This window comes from Camarhynchus parvulus, chromosome Z (assembly GCF_901933205.1).
Source record: "Camarhynchus parvulus chromosome Z, STF_HiC, whole genome shotgun sequence".
NCBI classification, from domain to species: Eukaryota; Metazoa; Chordata; class Aves; order Passeriformes; family Thraupidae; genus Camarhynchus; species Camarhynchus parvulus.
Window position 1 is genome coordinate 29,336,307 of NC_044601.1, and position 23,859 is coordinate 29,360,165.

The following is a 23,859-nucleotide window of genomic DNA, read 5'->3' on the forward strand; positions in this document are numbered from 1 at the left end:
AAACCAGTCACAATCCATGTTGTTGTCATTTGGGCTTCTTAGGTTGTTCCAAGAGGATGAATTACAATTACTAGGAAGTTATGAATTTCCACCCTCAGCAAATTGAGGATCCCTTGTTCACATGCCAGAACTTCATGTCATCCAGCTTAGCTCCTCTCACTCCCAGCAGGTTTTTCATCCCCCTGCACTGGTAACTTTGTCGAGAAAACTGTCACCACGCTTTGGCCTTTTTTGGCTGTGCTGCACTCACCTAGGTTATGGTTTGTCACACTGGGCCTCATTTCATTGTTGCAAGTGGCCAGTGCTGCCCACAGTGTTTGAAGAAGTCCTCAGTAGGTCCCAAGTGACCCTGAGAGTCTCTTTCCTCTCTGCTGGCAGTGGCCAAGATATATCTGAAGATCTTCTCGCAGCTGTGCCCCACTAGTTCTCTGATCATTTTGTAAATGGCATGCTGTCATGCATTTTGTTCCACCTGCATGACCTCTGATGTATTTCCAGCTGAACACAAAGATTCTAGCTGCTGGTTCTCAGGACCATAATCTTATCACTTTGGATTATTGAAGTACTTGTTGTATGATTGCTCTCATCTCCTTAAATAATCCAGTTCTAATTCTTGTGCCAAAAATCACTAGTAAAAATGTAAACAAGTTACCATCCACAGGACAGCACAGATCAGTCCTGTCTCTAAATGGGCTATTGCAGTCAGCACCTGCCACTTTTGACTTCTATTAATCAGCTATTCCTCAGAATCCCAAGTGGAGTACCTATAAATCTGTCTCCCTCATTTTGTTGTGTTAACATGACTTTACTTTCTTTGCTTCTGAAGCTCATAATTTTCCTTATTAGATGAGGAATTTAATTCTTTCCACCCAAGAAGAGGTTTCACTGCCACTATGGATGGCATCCCTCCTCAGATATTTCTGTCCATTGTGCTACCCTGTTTTTATCTGGTTCTAGATCCCCTTCCTAAGCACTGAATGCAACAAGAAAAATTATTCTTTGGCTTTTTCTCAAACCATAGCAGTAGCAATCTTAGTAGTTATCAACAGTTTAGAAGTCCCTTACCAGCTTGAAATTCTGTCTGGAGAAAAATGTATCAAAGTCACCTTGGTTTTTCTATAAGTAGTTGAAGTGTGAGTTAACAATGGAAACAGTCATAAAAGAAGACATTAAAAAAAGGAAAGAAACATAAACACCCTTGACAGTGTAAGTATGGGAATCTGGAGCTGCAAAGAAGGATGGCAGGTTATGAGTATGATGCTTTAGGATATACCACCTAGCCGAGTACAGCAGGGCCTTGCTGTCAGCTTCTGGCTGCCTGCAATACTTGAAGAACATTCTAAGGCAAGAGAGGAGATCTGTCGTAGGAGGAAGGGGCTCCTAGAGAGGAGAGAATTGTGGAACACTGACATTAAAAAAGAATGAAGCCATTTCTGGGGGGGGGAGGCGGGGAGAGACTGTAAAAGCAAGAAGAAATAAATAATCCCATCATCAAGCCATGGCTCCTAGGAAGCAGTCCCTTCCTCTGTATGGAAAGAATCTGTAGCATTTCTTCAAAGACTACATTGCATATGAACTTTAAAAAAAGCAGATAAGAAATAATCACATTAAATGGCCAAACAGTGCCATCTGGGGACTACTCTCATAAGAATAGCATGAGCAAAAGGCAGTAAAGTTAATGAAGGACCTGCTTTTTCACTCAGAATGAGCAGAACTTTATTCTGTGGGAAGTTCTGATTATTTGCACAGGGCCAGTCTTGGGGTCAGGCACTGAGTGGCACACAATGCTCTATTAACAGACAGGACTGCTCCAGGAAAGGAACACCAACACATCTCTAAATTCAAGAGCTGTGGTCAAGCAGTAGCTTTCTTGTATGTTCTTGATAGAAAGAATTTCTTAATTTGAAGTTTGTAGGAAACAGGAGACTACATTGAAATCAAGGAAAGGACAATATGATGTAGCACCAATGGGGAAGTGCTTTCAGAGCTTCTTGTTTTATTATGCTATACAACAGAAGTTTATTTCACAAAGCCTTCAGGGCACAATGATCCCCCATTTAAAGCAGTTATTTTCGTATGAGTGCCTGAGATTTTGCTTAAAGACTGCAGTAAATTCACAGAATCATTTCATCAGAATGGTTTGGGTTGAAAGAGGCAAGAAAAATCATCTGGCTCCAGTCCCCCTGCCATGGGATACAGTCAGCACTACCATATAGCTGTTTGTACAAGCAGTGCGAATATGTCTTTCCAGGCTGGTGCAGATGATACAAATGGAAGCAGAGATCTCTTGCAAGGACAGCCGTGTCATTTCAGAAATGGCATGAGGGAAAGGAGCTACAAGAACAAAGCGCCTGCTGCTGCCTTCAGGCAGGCAGATTCAGTCTGGGCTCCTGCAGGAATGCAAGCTTGATGGTTTCCTAGAAAATGCAGGCTTTTCAGCAGAATATAGAAAACCCAGAAATTGACCAAATCTGCTGATTTGGGTGTTGTGCAAACAAAAGCCAAGAGCAGCTGCTTTTAATCCCAAGCTGCATATACAAAAAGGGAAGTAGGAAAGTAGCAAAGGCAATAAATTTTTGCATTTCTTTCAGAGCCTTAGATTTCTTTGAAGGATTATGAGTATTATGTTAAGACCTTCAGTTTAAGCTGGATCAAAGAGGAAAGAGGAACCAGAGAATGTGGTTTTCAGTAAGAAGCTATGGAAGTAATGCAGACTTTTTTTTACTTTCACCCTCAAACTGCCTACAATCCAGGCTAGCTCTTGTAAAACCAACATAAAAAAATTGAGCTGCATCAGAAGTCTCTGCAATGTTTGGCTGCCCATCTGTGGTATTTTAACATTTTCAAGATTTCAAAATGTTCAGTACACAAGTATTCCCTTCTGTTATATTTATAGGTTTTAAATCACATGCTATTAATTCTATTTATTATTTATAATGCATTCATTTCAATTCACCTGCTGCAATATACAGTTCATTTTTAATACATAGTTTGTAAATTCAGTTTCATTGCAAAGTCTGCCTTCTCTTGTGCTAGCCCCTGGAACTGAGTTCTTATCCAGAGACCAGTGCCTGGGAAATCTGCTAAAAAACAGCACATGATCTGCATCCTCATGAAACTGCCTGACATTTAGGGTCACCACCATGTTGATGCTAAGCCTGCTGAGACTGGAGTGAGAACAGTAGGCACTAACCTCTCTCCTTCTTACCTATGCAAGGGAAGCAGAGCAAGTCATCCAGCCACTAGGGTGGAGTGACCCACATTTTTCCACCTTCCTGCTCAGTCTGAACAAACATAAGTGGTGTTTTGACCATCTCTCTGTAGTGGCTACACTCACTATGGTGTGTGAAGATACCATGAACCTTACTGGGGACAGATTTTTGTCGGAACAACCACTGAACAACCTGCTCTTGAGGTAACTCATAATCAGATAAACAGAAATCAAAGCATAGTAAATTAATTCCCTCCAGCTTGTAGCAGTTTCCAGGCAGGATAGTTAGTTCCATGGTACACATGTCATACCAGCACTACCTCCATTCAGCCTCAGCCAGAGTCTCCAAAGGTCCTTGGGGAAGTTTCACTCAGCATCCTCTCTAAGGGACAGCTGTGGGTATGTTCACAGGGGCTCTCAAGCCCATGCTTGAGCCCTCTTGCACTCTCCACTGCTCCTCTTTCTTGCACCAACTCCCTGGACAGTTTGACACCTCTCCCCTCCAGCATAGTGATGCTACATCCTTCTTTTCGCAAGGGAGTGTTGTTTAAAAAGTGTGTTAACCATGGACAAAACAGATGCTATACACCAGTTGGCAAAAGATGCTTTTTGCTGGTAGAACTTCTCTGCAGGTATGCCAGGGGAACTAGAATAACAAGAAAGTTTTAGACTGTCCCTAATATACAGTCTCAAAAAAAAAAAATCACCCTCTGTTTTATTCAGTTCTTCAGATACAAAAGAAATATGTATTCAGCTCCTTTAGGAATTGAACCATTGACCTTTCTGAATGCCAGAAAGCCTAGAAGTAGGGCAGAGAGAGAATGATTATCATATTGTTGAGACAGAAGAACTCCCATAACTACTAACTGTTAGACCTGACACTACCTGAGAAAAAGGAAGACAGGATGCTGTTGTTAGAGCAGGATCTGTTGGGAGCTGGTTGCACAGATAATCCAGGGTGGCAAAGGTTTCTCTGATGTTTTGGAGGGCACTTGACTTGTTTCATGTGGTACACACAAATAAGTCACATCCTTATAATAGTTGTTTGCAAGATGCAGAAAGCAGCATTGACCCAAATCAGGGGGGTTTGTCCTCAGGGGAACCCTCAGAAATGTGTTTCTGGTAGAGGTGCTCAGGCATATTTTCTTCCAGATACTGGAAGTCCCTGCGATGGTGGGACAGTGAGAGGGAGGCATGTATGCTTTGTCTCAGGGAGTTGCCTCAGCTCCAGGCCAGAGAGTGCAGAGCCTCTCTCCAAAAAACCCCAAGAACCCATGTTTATACCCAGTGAGGCATCCCAATTCCTTTACCAGCAATGGTGGAATATTTGGAAGAAACTATAGTGCCTGAATACATTTTTGCCTGTTTCTGTGCTTCCAGGAAGCAGAGTGCAGTGTTTTCAGCATAGGGAAAACTGCTTCCTAGGACTTCTGTGAACACAACTCCCTGTCCAAGCTGCAGCAGGTAATTTGACAGCAGGTGGATGTTCACAATAGGGAACTGCTGTGTCATGTTCAAAGGGGCAGAGCTAAGGTTGAATAAATATTCAGACTCCCTCATGCCTGGTTTAACAACTGACTCTTGCTTTGAAAGGAGTTCTCTGAAATACCAGATCCCCTAGAGGAGTGCCTCTAGGTAACAGCTGCAGAATGCCAGGGTTCAAAATGCCTGAACCCCCGGTGTCCAGACTCATTGTCAAGCAGCTTCCTCTTTTTGAAAGTTGCTTTGATTAGGATTCAGTGACTCTTGCAGTATCACATACGCTAAGTGCTCAAACACCAACATAAACCAGAGATCTGAGAACAGCTTTTGCACTCCTGGGAGAGTTTCTGTGAATCTGCTGAGGAACCACTGTGTCTCACAGCACTGCAATTTGTCTTTATCTCATCTTCTCACTGCCCTCTATTTCCAAGGCAAAAAAAAAAAACCAAAACCAAGAAAAGCTTGTGATGCAGTCACAAGGGAGAGGTTGTCCAGATCATCAGTAAGGTTGCATTTGGGTTGCTGAACCTGAGGGAACCATGTTCCCACATCCCAGGGCTCATGCAGAAAGCACTCTGCATTTGGGAGCTGTGGTTCACGCAGTTCTGTGCATTGTAACAGAGCATCTTAAGGAGGGATTGGTGGTTACCCAGGGAGGTCTGTTTCCTAAATGAATATCCCTCATTTCTGAGGTCCAGTGTAGCAATAGCTGAGGGTAAACATCTACCAAGGCATGCTTCAAGGCAGGTTTATGTCTCTGTGCAGCTATAGTGCCTCAAGATGTCCAGGGAGCCTTTACACCTCCCTCCCTCCCTCCCTCCTCTCTCCCTCCTCCCTCCTCTCTCCCTCCTCCCAGCTGCATTTTGCTGAGCCACTCTGTGCTGCAGCTGCCCAGGGAGAGCGTGGGGCGGGTACTGCCTCCTACACCAAAATCCAGGCCAGGAAATTGTGTAATTTTTGTTTCTACACAACTAACTCCTACCCAGAAACCTACTGAAAAGGAGGAAAAAGAAATGCTCTTTATTCCCATCAGCAGAAAGGACATTTTGTAAGCTAAGTAACAGGTGTGAGGGGATGGTGAGGAGTTACTATCTGCATAAGATTATTCTTTTAACAGCTGTGTGCTTGTGGCATTGCATGAAACAACTGAACATGTGTATGAGCTCTGCCCACTGGGACTCTCAGCAGTTAATCCACAATACAGGGATCCAGAGAACAGCTAAAGATTTGAAGAACGACTTTAGGCTTATCTTATATGAAGAATAGAACCTGGAAGACAATTCACCTCAGGGACTATTATGCTACTGGTACGGCTCTAGACAATTTGAGCCCTGCAAACAGGCCTCCACAGCAAGAATCAGAACACCAATTGTGCTCACTGGGGTCTCAGAGGAAACGGGCCAAGCTGAGGAGGAACAAGCCTCCAGAGAAATGTTTGTTGGTACTGCTGTCCAGCTCTCCACTGCCCTCCTTTTAGGAAGGAATCCCTTCCCAAGAAGAACCTGGTTGTGTTCAATGGATGCAGCAGCTTCTCATGCCTCAAGCACCATCTCAGATGCTGTGTTTGGCCAGGCCCTCTGCCATTCTCCAACTGCGTTTGAGGCATGTGGAGAGAAGCCTGCTGCCCTAAGTTAGTCACAGGGAGCAGTCTTCTGTTTGGCTGTAAAGCAAACCCAGGTCCCTGGGACTAACACTTTCATCATGCAAGGAAGAGAAGGAATCACTGGATCTCATTGGAGGTTTTTGCTCTGCAGCCTGAGCAGGAACTAGTTCCTAACAGTGCAGGAGCTGGGTCAGGTGCACCTGAGAGAGAAACATTGCTCTGCAATGTTAATTAGAGTAATACTAAAAAATTATACCCTGCCTTCCTTTCCAGCTGAGCTAGACTGAGATACAGCTGATGGAGGAGGGGTACACAGCTCCCAGTGAACCTCTCTGGAGAGACAAAGGCCCTACCCCAAGTCATCCAACGCCCATCAGCTCCTTCTATGTATGTGGTGGGGCTCCAAGAGCCACAGACCCAGTGCAGAGGCTCACGGTGGAGCACTTCGAAAATTAGGCCAGGTGGGAGACCCCTTTTCCTCACTCTGAGAGCATTTAGAAGAAGAGAATTGACTCCCAGACTTGCGAGTTTACCATTAGAAGACTCTCACAGTGAAGAACTTGGTTTCCTCCCTTTCCCAGCCACCCCCCTGTTATGTCATTTTTGTATGTTCTGTTTATCTAAGAAGGGATTGAGCTGTGAAAGGGAAGGCCAAGGACAGCAAAGCAGAGGATCAAGTAACAGGATGCTGAGCTATGCAGTCAGGGCTGTCTAAGGACAGCTTCCACACAGCTGTGCACCTGAGCACCACAGCCAAAAAATAAAGCAAACCTGAGCAGAAAAATAAACCAAGCCTTCTCTCTCATACCCCTGTGACTGACTGCAGCCAAGACGGTGAGGTGGAGTGCAGGGAGCAAGGGAGCACTTGGGACAGACAAATCAAGCATCACCAGACCCATTCCAGACCTGATGGCCTCAATATCTTCCTAATACCAAAAAGTCTCCTAGTTTTATCCTCTTAAACTTCCATTTTCTTGTGTGGGCACATCTGCATGAGTGCACACATGCTTTACACCTCCCCACAAACACAGAATCCCTTGGCAGCTTCAAATGCATTTGCAGGGAAGAAGGGAGACCTTCACAGTGTAAGACACTCTTTAGAGATCTCTGGGTAGGTTGATTATGTCAAATGTTGCAACCACATAAAACCATTTCTCTCAGGTGTAACTTCAAACTGATACTCTAAAAGCAGGTCGAAGACAAGCAGCCACTGTTATCAACCTCATCAGGAAAGCTGAAGCACAGAGAGGAGAGATTAGCTTGCATTAACCAGGAACAGAAAGAGCAGATGACCAAAAGGAGACCTGGAGTCAAAACTAGTGGTTGAGAGAGGACAGTGATTATAAAGTCTTTCTTGGATCAAAATACAAGCTGAAGCGTTAGCAGCAGCAAATTCCTCTTTAAGTCAGTATGAAATGTTCCTATTTTCATACACAATTAGCCTCACTAGAGCAGTAAGAGCTGTCTCAAGTCCCCTTAATGTATTCATTGCTTGTGGAAAATTTCCTCTTGCATCTTTGTTACAGTTTCTCCCACAACATATCTCTCTGAATAGGTGATCATTTCAGTCAGAGTGTGAGGAAACATCTGGGCCCATCTGGCTCAATTAAAGTGCCTTGTTCTAAAAGCATAACCCCTCATTTTCTGCTCATCTTGTTGTATTTTCATTTTTGTCTGAAATTAGGACACACTTGGAAACGCTAATTATTTTATGAATCATCTAACATCAGACTTGATACATCTTTTTTTTGTTGTTGCTGTTATGCAGAGCCCTTACTTTTAGTTCTTTTGTCCACTGATACCAACACAACGCTGTCTGGCTTATCTCATTTCACAGGCTCTAAATAAAGCCTTCCTAGCACTGAAACTGGCCATGCGTATGGCAACGTACTCTGCATCCCCAAGGCTTCTTTCTGCTCACTGGCAGGCTGAGGCTGCCAGTGCTGTGCGATGGCACGACCGGGGTGCTGTCGCCGCCTCCCCCGACAGCAGGCAGTGACCCGGGCTCAGCCTGGCTCACAGCCCAACAAGCCTTTCACACAGACATGCTCCAGGACTCCAAAGTACACACGTAAAACCTGTCCTGAGGCCAAAGTACAACCAGTGCTCACTGCTAGGCACAAACCCTGTGCCCAAAGCCCAGCATCAGGGCAGGTCCTCAGCAGAGGGTGAGAAGCTGTAGAAGCTGTCGTGCCCTGCAGCTCAGCATGGCTGTCACAGGCTGGGCAGCAGGAGGGAAGCCTGTGGGAAGTGCCTGTCCCTCTGTGGTACCAAGGAAAAACCAGGGTGAGCAGCAGGGCCTCTTGTACTGTTGTATGACACAGAGGTGGGTCTGTTGCAGAAGGTGTGTAGAAGACTTGAGAAATACAACTTTGGACTGTAAGGAGAACAGTATCCCTAGCCTTGTAGCTGCTGTGACAGGAAGAAGAGGGGCAGGCCTCTCCAAGACATTTGGACAGGATTTCCTGTCCAGGACAGGACAGGCAGGTTCCTCTGGCCTCCTGGCCAAGCATGAGGTATATTGGGGGAAACAGCAGGAGAGCATAGAGGGCTGGTTGAAGGCACCCAGTTCCTTTTATTCAGTTCATTGTCCCATGGTACAAAAGGGTTTGTTAGCATGACACCAGTCCCTGCACAAGGACAGATCCCTTCTCTGATGCTGGACTATTAGACCTCCATTTTTATGGTCAGCTGTTCCAATGCTTCAGGTTCGCAACACCACAGACACTGTATGAAGCTTTCCAGAAAACCCAGGATATGATAGCGCTGGAGCCAAAAGAATAACTGTTCAAAGACTGATTTCCAGGAGTCCAAACCATACAAGGGATGGTGTATCTCTTTCAGGATCCCTGAGGAAGCAGTGTGCCGATTCTAGCATGTGCCTTGCTTCCAAAATGTTTGCTCTGAAGTCAGAGGTCTTAGACCACAGCAGGTACCCAGAACCCCAGGGTTGCCCTTCTTCCTGCAGCAGCCTCTGCTAGCCCTGGATCAAAGCTCCTGCAAACAGTTCCCCAGCAGCAATGCAGAGCCAGCTCCCTTGTCAGCTCCTGGTATTGAGGCTGCAGAAGCAGGAGCAGAACCAGTTCTGCCTAGCGAGGTATTTCTGCCAGACGTCAGTCCCTGGCCTGTGTAGCTGCACGCTGCTCATGCAGAGCCTCAGGGTTCAACTGGCCAGCAGTGGCTCCCACTGCTCCTGCTCCTGGTGGCTTTGCAAACTATGATATTACAAGTCAAGGAGCAGGGAATGGCTTGTGCCATCTCATCCTCCATGTCCCCAGGGCTGAAATGTCCATATTAAAAGCAAGAAAGATTCTAACTGCATGTGTTATTTGCTAGAGATCAATTACAGATCAGTGTAAACAGCTGATCTCCTACTGAATTCACTTCTTTATTGTACAATTTATTAGAGGATTATTCAGATAGCTCAGCTGGACCTTACTAGCACATCAATATTTATTCTGCCCTTTAGCAAGGAGCAGAAATGGAAAGCATAATTTTCTTACTAAACTCTCCTACTGGGAAGGCTGCACCTTGCTAATGCCACAGAAATCCTCTCTGTCCTCCATGAAGGCTTGTGGCCTCATGCAGACCCACTCATGGGCCTGGCTTGGGAGCACAGCCCAGGTGGCACCAGCAACATGGTGTCCACGTGTCCCCAGAGAGACACATCTGCCCAAACCAGGGATCCCACAGTACTGGCCAGTCACTGCTGTGGAAACCTGAGTTAAAGCTAAAGAGATAAGTGGAGGCATGACTGCAGCAGTACTTAATGCCAGGGGAACGCCTTCAGAATTCAAACAATTCCTTAGTGTGAAAAACAGATAAATCAGCACTATTTCAGATTACTCTGACATTGCAGTTGAAGAGATAGGTAAGAAGATAATTCTGCAAAAGCCACATACCTGAAAACAAGGCTCTGCCTCAGCACACATTTGCCTAGAGTGCCGGGCTGCTTTCTTGTTCATGCTCACTGCTCCAAAAATAAATTGCTTCAGCATCGATAACTGGATGTGTAAAACAAGGGCAAACATTACTTCAGACACAGTCAAATTCAGGAAATATGAAGTACATAGGCTTATAGCACCCATACTAAAGGCACTAAAATCTAAAAACCTTGGATTTTTTTAGAAGCTGCCTAAGTTATCAGAAGTACTGACCTCCCATTGCAAAGTCCACAATACCATAGGTTGTTTCAAGGACTTAACTCCTTGTAACTCTTGGAAATTCCTTACAGAATAAAGTGTATGTTTGCTCTCCACAAACATATCACTGAAAACAGAATTTCTGACATTTCATACCTGTCATATCAAAGAGGTCTTGGATTTGCCTTTTCTCACCTAGAAATTGTAACCTTATAGCTCAGCCACACTAACAACGGATCTTGAGCTTCAAAACATTGCTTTACTAGACCTCAAGTTGTCAGGCCTTAAATCTATCTTTGCCTGATTTTGGCTGTCTGCAAAATGCATGTTAAGATGCACCACTTGCAATTTACCTTAGACACTTACTGCCTAGCTTGTCTTAGCTGCAACAGCAAAATTGTCTGATGGTCAGTGCCTGCTCTTGTCCTGTGGCTTAGACCTTTTTTTTTTTTTTGAGAGATTGCCTCAAATGCCTTTTAGTGTAAATTTTGTGTAGCTTGTGCTAATTGTGTTGTTCTTCCTTCCTAAAAAATTGTGCCTTATACAAAGGAACAGCAGACCTGAATAATCATGGTATAATTAACCCTCTGGACCCACAGCAGACAAGAACATATAACCTACCAGTATACGCAAGGTTGATATATACAAATGTCTCCCTAAAAATACCCAAGAACAAGAAGAAAAATATCCACAAAACATTATCCACAAAACATTTTGCAGGAAAATGCTGTGAAATGCCAATGAACAATGTACAGGAAGGGATAAGGCAAGATATTGATGAAGTAACCAGTGCTATAAGCAGAACATTGTACCTTTTAGAACAAAATTTTTGCTCTTTTCCTTATGTTGGAGAAGCCAGCTCAGGAGCAAGGCTGTGCCCAAGATAAAGCCAGGATATGTCCAGGTTCTTCAGCTCCAAGAAAATTCCTGCTCCTTGTCCTGTCACTATGTGCTCTTTCCACAAGCCTCTTTTCCTCCTTTTCATAAGCCCCCTTTAGGTGCTGGAAGGCCACAATGAGGTCACCTCAGAGCCTTCTCTTTTCATGCTGTACAATCCCACTTCTTTAAAGGAGAGCTGCTTCAGCCCTCTGATCATCTCTGTGGCCTCCTTGGAACTCACTCCCCCAGGTCCAGATCCTTATGCTGAGGGTTACAGAGATGGACTCAATCCTACAAGTGGCATCCCATGGGAGCAATATAGAGGGAAAACTCAAAAGGTAGGGAAAAATTGCTTGGTTTTCTTTACCTTGAACTCGAGTGACTTCCTGGAAGAAAATGCAGGGGTGGGTCTGGAGGACAAAGCTGGGACAGTAGGCAGGTGTGTGCCTTCTCCTGTGCATTGTCCAGTGGGGGACATTAAAACTGATGCAGCCTTTTTCCTGTTATGGAATACAGAGGTACACCACTGTTCTGCAGAACTGGAGCTTCATTTCACAGTTCTGGATAAAAGCGTGGTCTTCTAACATCTCCTTCTTTGGATGCTTCTGCAGAAACTTCAAACACTGCCAGGAGATATGTCTTTGGGAAATGTATTTGCATTTCTGTCTGTCTGTGGAAAAGGATATGAAGTATTAAATGCCACCATGGGTAACAGCAACAGGAATTCCAGTCTGTGCTAAAAACCTGCTGAAAAATTCAGCAGATTCTGATCTTCCAGCATCTGGAGTAATCTTCTAATACTATTTGCATAGCACTGAAATTAAAGAACAGCATTATAATTTCTCATTTGAAGCAGACACATTACACTTCACAGCAATGGAATTAAAAGTTGAAACTCATCTGATTTTGTTTACCTTACATAAGATGCATTAAAGATGCAGTTTTCAGTCATTCATCCAGGTAAAACTCAAACTTTGTTTTTGAGGTCTTTTTGGTATTAAATCCTATTGAATTGCTGTCATTTGGGCTGAGTTTTATACCATCCTGCACAGGGATTAATAAATGCACATAAATTTTCCTTTGAAGCTATGGACATTTTTTTTCAGACAGGAAACATTCCAGGACAGAACTTGATTCAGAAGCTGAGTTTGAGTATTCAAGATGCTGACCAGATGAATTTTGTGGCATTCGTGGTGGGGCACAGGAACACTGGTGAGAGATGGGCCTTTCTATGAGAGCACTTGTTCAGGGTGCTAACCCTGGTCTAGTGCTGGGCCGTGCAGGCAGGTACCCTTTGCAGTCACCTGGGAACCTCACACCCAGTCACCTCAACAACCTCCCCACGGGTGAAGCAGCCTGGGCCGAACTGTCAAGGCCTCACTTTACAGCCTCCTTTACTCAGAGCAGGTGTTAGGACAGTACAGCTGTTTACAATGCCTGGAATCTTTGGGTGCTTCCTCCTCCCACTGCTGCTGTCTGAGTATCTGCACTCTAAATACTGTGTGTCTGTGCTGAGGTCACACCTACTCACCGCAGGCTGAGCACATCCAGGGATCTACCTGGATGCTTACTGCCCAGCCCCTTGCTCTCCTACAGTTTCCAGTCTGTGTATCCATCCCCACCTGAAGTTCCAAGACTCCTGTGGTGCATGTCTCCTCTTCCTCATTCTCCGACATAGATTCCTTGCTTCTGTCCACTTAGCGGAGCATGTGTTCTCATAGGTTGTGAGCTCTGCCTCCAGCATTGTCAGCCTGTGAATTCAGACATCCAATAGCAGCTCTTTATTGCAACATGCACAGACAAACTACACAAACACATTCAAAATGCTTAGTATTAAAAAAAACCCTATGTGGCACAAGTGTGAAATGGTGATGAATACATCATTCTGCCAGCAGATGGCAATCAAAATAAAGAAACATGATTACTGGTGATAAATAATTCTGCGTGAAATCAGGTGAATTTTACTCAGGGGAGCAACGCAGTTGCCACCCACCACAAGGGGGTACCTGGCAGAGAATTATGTCACTTCTGCCTCTCCCCCTTGGGAGAGGCAGAAGGGACATAATTAGTTCCTAGAAATATTTTATAAGAAACCCCCAAACATCCTTTTATACATCTGGAGATGGTAAACAATTGCAGTTCAACCCTCCACAGAAGATGAGGTCTTCATGAAGTCCCACACATGGAAAAAGAGATCTGACAGAGGCTCATACCTTGCATTTGGGGGGCAGCAACTGCAGTGTGTGCACAGGAGCAAGTGAGGAATTTCCAGGTCTAATAGGTGTTAGGCTCATGGTGGTAGGAGCAGCAGAGAAGTGAGTGAGGGGAGAAAAAGGGAGGGCAGCTCCCATAGTGAAGATAGCTGAGAAAAAACCCCAAATATTGGTAACAAAATGAAAATTAAAAAAACCCTGCATTCATCCCTGGTTCTATGATGAGTCAGTAAAAGCATGAGAGGCAAATTTAGCCACAGTATATAAAAATATCTCAGTGTGAAACGAGATAGAATATATGCTGGGCTCAACAGCCTTAATTCAATCCATTGAAAAAACATGTAGGAATCCAGTTCTTGTGGTTCATACATCCCTAGAACAGAAGCTGGCACCTCATTTGCCTCTCCGGTGAGCCACCACTAGGATGTGGATGGAGCAGGTGTGCAGCAAGAAAGGGAGAGCTAAGAGCCATCACAGCAGCTAACTGCTGCAGGTCCGATTTCTAGTTCTCAGTTTCTGGCTCTGCTTTGCTGGAGGTCAGTTTCCACATGAAGTCTAGTGGATCCATTGCTTTAGAAACTCCAGAAGACCAGAGAAAGATGAAATCTTGGAGCTGTCAACAAGAGGAAAGTGTTCTTCTTTCTCTAACAGCTTCTAGGAATGCGGTCAGCAGCATTTTTGAGCTTCATAATGAGACTGACAGTACTAGGCTAGCAAGGATCAGGAGAGGAGCAGACCCAGCAGGAGTACCAAACCCAACCCTTATGGAACATTCAGGGCTTCACAGCACACACAGCAACATCCCTGCAATGCAAACCAAGGCTTGTACTTTAAATCAGCTTCCTGAGCAAGCCAGATGAGCTTTCTTCATGTTTCTTCTGGCACGTTAGAAGCATGCTGAGTGCATTGCAGGTGGTCAGGGCTGCAGTGCACTGACAATCCCATCTCCTGCAGAGTAGTTGTGCTGTCCTGCTCCTCACCAGAGGCATGCACAAAGAAACAAGCATTGCAGTTCACCAGTTAATAACTTCATAGCCTTTGTGTGTGTCCAGAGCTTTGACTAGGAGCTGAAGCCACTCCAGGAGAACAGCCAGCAGCTTTACAGATTAAAGATGAGGAGTTCCTTGTAAGTTTGCATTAGAAGGCATCCTTCTAGATCAAGTCTTCACCTACCTACATGCTTCATTTTCCCTTTTTCAGTGTTTTTTGCCCAAAAATCTACCAGAAGTCTTTCTCTTACCTAATAAGAGAGGCAGTACTGAGGCAGGGCAAATCATATCCTCTCCAACATTACAGTAACCAGGTCAGGTGTCTACAATTGCAGACTTGGAAGGCTTTGATTGCTGCTCTACACACTACAGTACACAGAGTGTTTCTGCTGCCTTCTTTTCATCCTCATTCACTTTGTTCTGTGTGCTTTGCTTGATATTTAGTTTATGGCCATGTTAACTCTTTGTAATGCATTCTGCTTACCTGGTATAATTACTGACGCTTGCTAGGTTGACTCTTCAGGATTTCTCTGCCTAAGAGGCCATTGCTACTGGACAATTTGGTCATGCCTGTCCATTCTCTTATTTCCTCCAGTGTTTACCCTTCTCCTTGGGGAGCACCAATGGTATTCCTATACTTTTGTGGTTTTAACTTTTAAAGAAACGTTCTCAATGTCACCGACTGGCTTGTTCCCACCTATGAAAGATTCTGCTAGCCTGTTCTTGTTGCAGAGTATGGAGTCAAGATGCTTCTGGACACCTTGTCAGTAAGCTCCCAGCAGAAGCTTACCCTTTGCCATGCCACATTCCCTCAGATTCCTGCCATCTGCAGTTCTTCATTACCAGATGTGTCACCCCACCATCCCTACAGGCTGCTCATATTCCCCTCTCCTGCCTCAGTTGTGTCCATGTGCTCCTGTTCTCTTCCCTTTTGATCGCTGCTACACACTTAGGCCAGAGCTTCCCTTGGGCAATGGAAAAGCACTGCAGCAGCTCCTGTGCAAGAACCCCCTCAACCCAATACTGCACTTGGAAAATGCAGCCGCCAAACCCCAGGGCACACTGCAGCGACCCTCTCCAACAGAACAGACACTTCTCAAGAGCCACTCAGCTCCTAACAGGTTCAGTCAACCTGAACACAACGAGAACCACTTCTCTAACATTTGCATACTGTTCTGGAAGACACAGTGGAAACACTTCAGGTGTTCAGGCCATTTCTCTCTTGGTAAAGAAGGAAATAGACAAAGTTATTTTGTTTGTTTTAATTGATCACTGGTTAAATTGTAATACATTTCAAAGCAAAATATTCTGTTCAAGGACATTGTACCAAACATTGCATCTACTTCTAAACAAGGCTTAATTTGACTATTTTACCGTATATACATACAGGTATTAGTTTCATTTCACTAGTAGCAAAATTACACAGTACATTGCATTTCCTGAAAGATGGCAAAACCAGGAATTGAGTGTCTGTTCTGTCCTTCCACACACTCCAAATCAGAAAAAAACACAGGTATTGAAAGTACAATCACAACTACAGGTAGATACAAAAAGGACCTCAGAGCAAGCCAAGACCTTATGAGAGATGACAATCACTTCTAGAAATCTACATTGCAAATATACAGTACATTCCACTAGAGTTTTGGGAGTCCCCACAATGCCTCTTAATCCCCTTTTGGTAATAAAAGCTTCTATGACAACACGTATCCTTCATAAAAAGTACTGAATTTGTATTTTTGGAGCATATGTTGGAAGCTTAATGCAGTCTAAGCTGCAGTCCACAATAAGCTCACCCAAAGAGAGAGTAAGCAAGCATTGCAAGATTCATCAAGATCAGAACCAGAGCTCAGCTCCTCGTCATTGAGCTTCTGGGTGCGAGAGCTGCTCTGCACCAGGGACAGGCTCAAAGGGTGGGAAATAATACATTCCTTTTACAGCTTTCGCAGGTCAATCACCTGCAACTTCTTGACAGAAAATGTCAACTGAGTCATACAAGGTTAATTTGAACTTGTTTACAAAGCAGCTGTTACATTGCAAGTGTTAGACAATTAAAGACATAGCTAAGGAGCAACAAGGTTTCCACATTTATGTTATTCCTGAAAACACTTCTGTGAGCAGCAGTGAGTGCAGAGGCCAGCAAGTATGCAAACACACTGCCACTGCTGGGAAAACTGCAGTCTAGCCTCGGGAAGTGGAATGGTGCACAGAACTCAGCAGCCCCAAAGGCCTGATGAGATTTCTGTCATGCTCAAACTCCTTTGCTTTGGTTTGTGCAAAAAACTGACCTTGTGCATGTAGCTTTCACAAACTAACTGTTGCTCTGTGCTTGTCAAGACAAAATGGGAGGAATTGTCCAGAACTACCAAGAACATGGAGGCAAGCAAGGCATTTTTCATGAGCACTAATTACCCTCACAAGTACAACACCAAGGACTCTGCCATCGTCCCAAGAAAATGTACTTCATCAGTACTTTTGCAGGTTTTCTGTTCTGTACTTGCTGAAGAAGCTACCACTGATTAGCAAAATAGCTGAACTTGACCCAGCTAACAATGCTGAGGACATTTTCCTTCCAGGCTTTATGTCTAACTAAGCACGAACACTCTTTGCTGCTCCTAAGGAACTCTGACAGCACTAGGAAACACCAAAAAGGCAAGCCTGAGGTTGAAGACACCAACTGATTTCCTCCAGTTAAAATACATCACTTGCTTCTATTAGGCAGACTCCAGCCACACACTCAACACCAATTCTCCTTCATAGATCTCTATTTTAAAAGTTATTTTGCTGGACTCCAGATCTAACAGCAATGTAACACAAGTAATTTGTAATTTTAAAAAAACTAGGGGAAACCTGCCCAAACATTTTTAAAATCTGCTTTATATAAACTTTGGGGGGAGGGGGGGGGAAGCTAAGGACTTGGTACTCCAACTTGTTACAGTCAACAGTGTTCTAAAAGGGATGGAAAGGAGGCTGCAAACCAGGTTCTCTCTACTAGTCTACATCTGTTTTTAGCAGAGGTAGGTAGCAATAGGTCAGTGGAGAGAGAATTAGAAAACAATATTTCAGAATTTCAGATGTACTTCAGAGCCCTGGTGTTTTTCTCTACTCTTCCTTTAATCTATCTTATGCTGTTTTCTTTTTCTTGCACTAATCATCTCAGCCTACTTAGTTTTGTAAAATGAGCCCTGGTAGGCTGCAAACAATTTATGACATTAGTCAGGTGTTATTACCAGACAGAAGAGCAACCAACATGGGCCAGCAGTCACCATGACTTGCTGCAAGAGTCAAGGAGGTGCTTCATAAGAGAACCTCAAGTGCCTCATGCAAATCCTTGGAGCACATGCATGCATGCAGAGTATCAACCTGCAGGCAACACCTGGTGACCTCACCTTCGAGCTTCACAGTCAGCAGAAGCAGATACAAAGTTCAGCTTTCAGGTTGTGGCTTCAACACTTCAAAACTTAACTGCGCAATGAACAATTAACATGAATGGAAAACAAACATTTTAAGCAAAGAGAGAATCCAGCCAAGTCTCTGATTAATCACTTTTTTCTGAAGCCTGCTCTAAAAGCTTTTCAATTTGTGGACACTAAGAATACAACTACAGTGAAATATGTGTGTTCTCATTTGAGTGCACTCCTAGTTCATACAGCAGACAAACAATTAACGACCAAGTACAAATCAAAAGGTTGAAAAGCCCTAATTCCCAGATTGTCTACCATTTTTTATTACTGTTTTAAGATGAATTCATAAAACTCCTGGACTTTTTTCTTCCAAATTACCATCTCCTATAAAAGCAACATTAAGACTCAATACACATTTATATGAAATATACTTTAACTTCCCTCTTCCCAGGTTCTTGTACTTAATATATACGCCTTACACCAAGAAACACCTTTAGTAGTCCTCATGCTGCTTTATGTTGCACAGAAAACAAAACTTCCATTTATTATGTTCATATTCACCACTTGAACTTTTTTTAATTTCCAAATTACAGTTTGCTTACAGAATCTTAATGAAATCCCCATTGTTTGCACATTCTTGTATGTAACACAGATAAATGGCACAATTACAAAAAATAAAACCAAAATCAAAACACCCCACCCAAAATAGTTTCATTGTCAAAATTTATCAGTTTCCCAAAGCAAGCTTCTCCCAGATTCTTAGCAGCAAAATTCAGTTATGTAGAAAGGAGCAGGGCAGAGAAATCAGCCAGTTCCCCCACAGAACTAGAGCTGACTAAGCCATAAAATAAGCTGAGCGGCTCAGTCAACCCGACTGAAGTTACAGTAATTATATATTGGCTCTTGGAAGAATCCATAACCAAACCTCTTGAATTTCCATAATTTTTAAAAGAGAAAGCTAATTTCAAGAGATCTTCATTTCCAGGTAAAATACTAGCACTCATGTTTTCCCTGCTAACTTAAAATCACATCTAAGGTTCTTCTCTGATGTTCCAAGAAAATTTTGCAAGAAGAGTAGAGAAATTTTAAAAAGCTTAATGTAGACATCACCCAGCAAATGCTACCAAATACACAAAGCAGAGGAAGATATTTTCCTCCCAACTTTCATGTTTTAATTTTTAAACACATATTTTGAGAAAAGAGCAATTAAAAATGTATGCCTTAAAATTAAGTTGCCTATACATGCTGAATGAACATGGGTTTTTAAAGCAGTCCTTCCTTATTCTAAGCAGCCCCCTTAGAATGCTTTATCTCTCAACTGTATATAGCACTACAGTCAAAGTCATTATATATCTGTGTTTGTCTTTTGAAACCTATTCCTAGATAACATTTGCCCTAGAACTGTAAAAAGGCCTCCCACAAACCTATCCTACCAGCAGAAGCCTTTAACTTCCATGGTTGCAGAACACATACGCAAAGAATTAATGAAGTATCCAAAGGAAAAAAGATTAACTCTTACTTTAAATCAGACAGCAAGTTACATACATTTATAAAGAAATCTACTGAGATTTAAAACTGCTTCAAAGCAGTAACTGAAATACAACAGCAGCTATGAATAATATATAAACTTCCTGATTCATAACTGATCCTAGCTTCACCTCAAAAAAAAAAAAAAAGAAAAATCACAGCAGCTAACATATATGCAAATATACACAAATGAAACCTTTGATCAGAGGTTAATAAGTAACTGTGTTATATCAGAGCTAGAGACTAGACATTGCAAGTGTTCAGCAGTCTCTAACACACCAGCTCTCAGGCTGGTGCAGCAGTGGAAAATCTCATCCAATGCACCTTTCAGGTGGCATTAGAATCTCATGTTTCCTGCTCAGATGTTGCTCAGCTGAACAGTTACCTCTGCTAATAATATGTTTCCCTCTCAGTTAAGCATGCAAAATGTATAAAAAGGCATGTGATCAAAATATCCCCTTGAATGCCCAACTGTCTGGTTTCAGGAGACTGCTGCTGAAGATTTAATAGCTAATTTTCAACATTTTCAAACTTGATATGAAAATTGCATTTTGTTATTACACAGAGTATAACAGTCATTGGTCGTTTGCATCATCCACCCCAGCACAAGTGAAAAAGTGCCTTCTGAACAGGGAATGAGAAAACATGGTAAGTTTTGTTACCAAGCTGTGTCTCTACTCATCTTGCACTAAGCAGTGCATAGACATAGGTGAGCAGAAAGTCAACAGTATACCAAGACACACCATGTTTTCACATGCACTGATGCCATGTGTATGTCAAAAATACACAAGTTCAAACATGCAACAAAATGTCTGTTAAAGCACTTTAAATGCTCACCAGATGATAATGGGTGATTTAATACTCAGAGAAATCAATGTACAGTAAAAGGTTTGTGCTTACACTTCAAGTTTCAGAGTAAAATTGTTTCTATCAGAGTATTTGAAGTGCAATGAAAGGAATGTTCCACTGAATTCAGAAACAAAAGACACCATTTAAAGAACTAGGAAAATAAGCACAGGTCAGACTACTGCAATAAATAAACAAAACAGCAGGAACATGCAGACCTCAGAGTCAAAATTTATTTTTAGATTCATGATATGTAAAAAAAAAAAAAAAAGTGGAAAAAAAAATCAAGAACAACCCTGTCGGCCTTTCTCACATGTGCTGTCTTTTTGGCTAAACAACTGTTACTCTACTGTAAAGAACACAGATATTATCAGAAAACATTATTTACAGAATGATTATCAGATTGCTTATATAAAATACAGATGAAAATATACACCCTTAGGTTTGAGATAAGCCAAGCAAATTCACTGCTGCTAACTAAAGCACTTTGAAGAAGGCTACAGGCACCAAATATCAAAATTGAATCACAAAACTACTCGAAGTAACAGACAAATTTGGGACGGTAGAGGTACAACAAAGATCATTTAAGTTGGAATGATTTATAACTAATACTAGCCTATCACTTATTACTTAGCTTCATTCAAATTCTATTTTTCTTATACGAAACTGAAGAGAAACCTTTACTCCCTGTGATTTCTTCAGCAGACTGTGATTTCTTCAGCAGCTTTTTTCTTAATGCATCTATGTAATGCTTTGTACTCTACATCTTACAAAATACATCCCCACATTTAAGTGCATAACTAGAAACTGTGCTGAAATCATGGAAAAGCGCTTCATAAATCTCCGGCGCAATAAAGTCGTAACAATGATCAGCTCCAGTTCCTGGAAGCAGTTCTGTGAAAGGTGAAGTTTCAGAAAAGAGACTTCGATCCCTGGTTTTCAAACTCTGACCATGCATCATTCAATTCCATGAAGATCATTTTGGCATATTGCTCGTAGGGCTGTCCTGTGGCCTGGAAACAAAGAAAATGCACCATATAAGCATGAAAGCATTAGAAATTAGGTCTTTAGAAAAGATCCCATCCCTTTTTTATTTGCTGTCTTATTCAACAGCTACAGACTGCTCTGTGAATATAATTCTACAGACAACTCTCTCCAACCTTATCCAAAGCTTGCCATGAGTATTTTTTAAATAAATCCAAATCTTTGGTTTCCTTATGTTACTTTCAAGCTTTCAGTTCAATTCATAAGTCATTAAAATTTATCTAAAAACAATTTTCAAAGCTGTTCTTTTCATAAATAGTTTAATGTACTATTATTTACTAATAAAATTAAGTAATTTTTGGAATTGCTTCCTGAAAGATCTTGCAGTAGTGTACAGGGATAAAATCTGAGTCCTCTTTCAGACAACTTCTTTTGAATGAAATTCCCTGGAGAAAAATCTGTTGCTGGTTGTGAATGGCACTAAGACCTAGCATGACTGGCATAGCTCTTCCTGTGTGTTTGCTTCCATACTCAAGGATAATACTCCTGATGTCCTGCCAGCTTCACAGCTGCCCTGACTCTGGGCCAACACAATCCAACCTTTGTGGTTAAAAAACATCCAGTCCCAAAAGATGGTTCTCTCCAATAAAAAAGAGAAACCCCAGAGCCCCCGCCAGTATTCTTCCCCTTCTCCTGCTGCTTAGCTTTTGGCACCTGCAGTACTTTATCAATGCATAACAGGAAAGTGGCAAAATAAAAGAATAAGGAAGACAAATATGCCTTAAACAGAGCTGTATTCTGACACTGATGCATTAAGGGCCTTACACATAACACCTAAAAAACCACCACAAAGGTGGAAGAAGTCATATACCCAGGAACTCTGAAGGAGAGGGGGAACTAAAAAACAAAAAAATGTCATGTTTGTTATGGACACAAGACAACATAGGATTTAGACTTATTCACTAAACCACCAGAGAATGCAAACGTGAAAATTCAAACCAGGTATATCCAGTGCTTCTCTTTCTATCTAATACAAGAGCTCAGAACAAGAAGCTACCTTGATACATTGGGATGCATTAAGTATTTTTAAAAAGACAGATGCAATGTAATACTCATTACATATTTTTCATCTGATAACTTGTTTATTCTACTAAGTTTTCTTTTTTTAGTAAAAATGGTTTAGTAAATGAGGTTCAGCAGGTTTTTCCTACCAGTTTTGCTGTGGCAGCCTCTGAGTCTCCATACCAGTTCTAAAAGACCTGAAATACCAGCTCACAGAAATGAAACAGATTCCACTAATCAGCATTAAATCTGCCATCTGTCAGTCAGAACACAGCATGACTGACTCTGGTGCTCAGTACAGCCCTCACTGGATCTTTCATTTGTTAACCCTTCTCTGTTGAATTCTGTGCTGTGCCAGGACAAGAAGAATAGTCCTGTACTACCTGAATGCAGTAGGACACCACATTCAGAAGACAATGGAAGCACAGTGAAGAACATCCAGGGTGCTGACTGAGAAGCAAGGCATTTGCCAGTAACCTGTATGGTATGGCTAAAGCAGTTTGTATTCCTCTTATAATAAAGAAGATCAGAGGAAAACACTCACCTTATCAGGATGAACCACAAGCACTGCTTTCCTGTAGTATTTCTTTACTTGTTCAGGAGTTACTAAATCTGCCATGCTGACTGGTTTCCACTTATTTTCCCCTTCCCAAAGCACGGTATGTAGAGTGGATATTAATGCTCTGATATTTCTCTCCTTTCCTTCAATCCATTCAAGAATCTGGGAAAATCAGAATACATAGAACTGAATGTAGCACTGTAAGCATTCTCAGCCTCTAGAGACATATTCTTCACGCTCTGCAAGACCATATGATCATGACTCAAGGGCAGTTGTCCTACTGCACTCACTCCCCAAATTCAACTGCCTTAGCCGCTCAAAAAGGGATACTTTGCATCTATCACTGGAGAATAGCTCATTGTTACTAGTTTACTGCAGAAATTCAGTCATTGCAAGAGAAATGACAGGAGTAATTAAAAACATATATTACAATTAGGTATTATATTAATCTTATCCCTGTCAAGGCCCACAGACAAATTATTATTTGATTTGTACAAAAGCGTAAATATATTTTAAAACTGCCATTGTACAAGCTTTGTACAAAAGATAGTGTCTAGTAATAACTCATATTTACTTAAGCAACCTGCAGAAGTGCACAGACAAAAGCGCTCTTTGAGATATCCCCAAGGTCAATTAGAGTAATGTTGCCCAGACTTCAGCAGAAATATTCAAGCCATAACACAGGGATACAGTGTTTTCATTGAACCCTTACTATCACCAATGAGAATGGTAACTAAATATCTGTACTTATTTCCATTTGTGGTGATTTCTGTTAAAATGTACCCTCTCTTCTGTTAAAATGCACTCTCTCTTCAAGGGAGACACTTCATGAAAACTAATTTCAGCATTCCTTTAAAGCTTATTTACAAACTTATCAGAAGCACCATGAAGACTAAAAACCTGGAAGTGTATTAATATGTGAAGTTATCAATGACTAACGGGTCAAAAAAATCTGAACAAC

At 42.3% G+C, this 23,859-nt stretch overlaps 1 protein-coding gene across 2 annotated transcripts in view; it reads right to left on the bottom strand.

The window, feature by feature from the left end:
• Positions 1 to 15,776: 15,776 nt before the first annotated feature.
• GAK (cyclin G associated kinase) overlaps positions 15,777 to 23,859 on the bottom strand; it is a 75,971-nt gene continuing 67,888 nt past the window's right edge. For both annotated transcript variants that reach the window (XM_030968130.1, XM_030968131.1), the window contains exons 27-28: positions 22,884 to 23,060; positions 15,777 to 21,306 (exon numbers count right to left, since the gene is read on the bottom strand). In XM_030968130.1, coding sequence (XP_030823990.1) covers positions 21,205 to 21,306; positions 22,884 to 23,060 — 279 coding nt within the window. In that variant the 3' untranslated portion in view covers positions 15,777 to 21,204. The remainder of the gene's footprint in view (positions 21,307 to 22,883; positions 23,061 to 23,859) is intronic.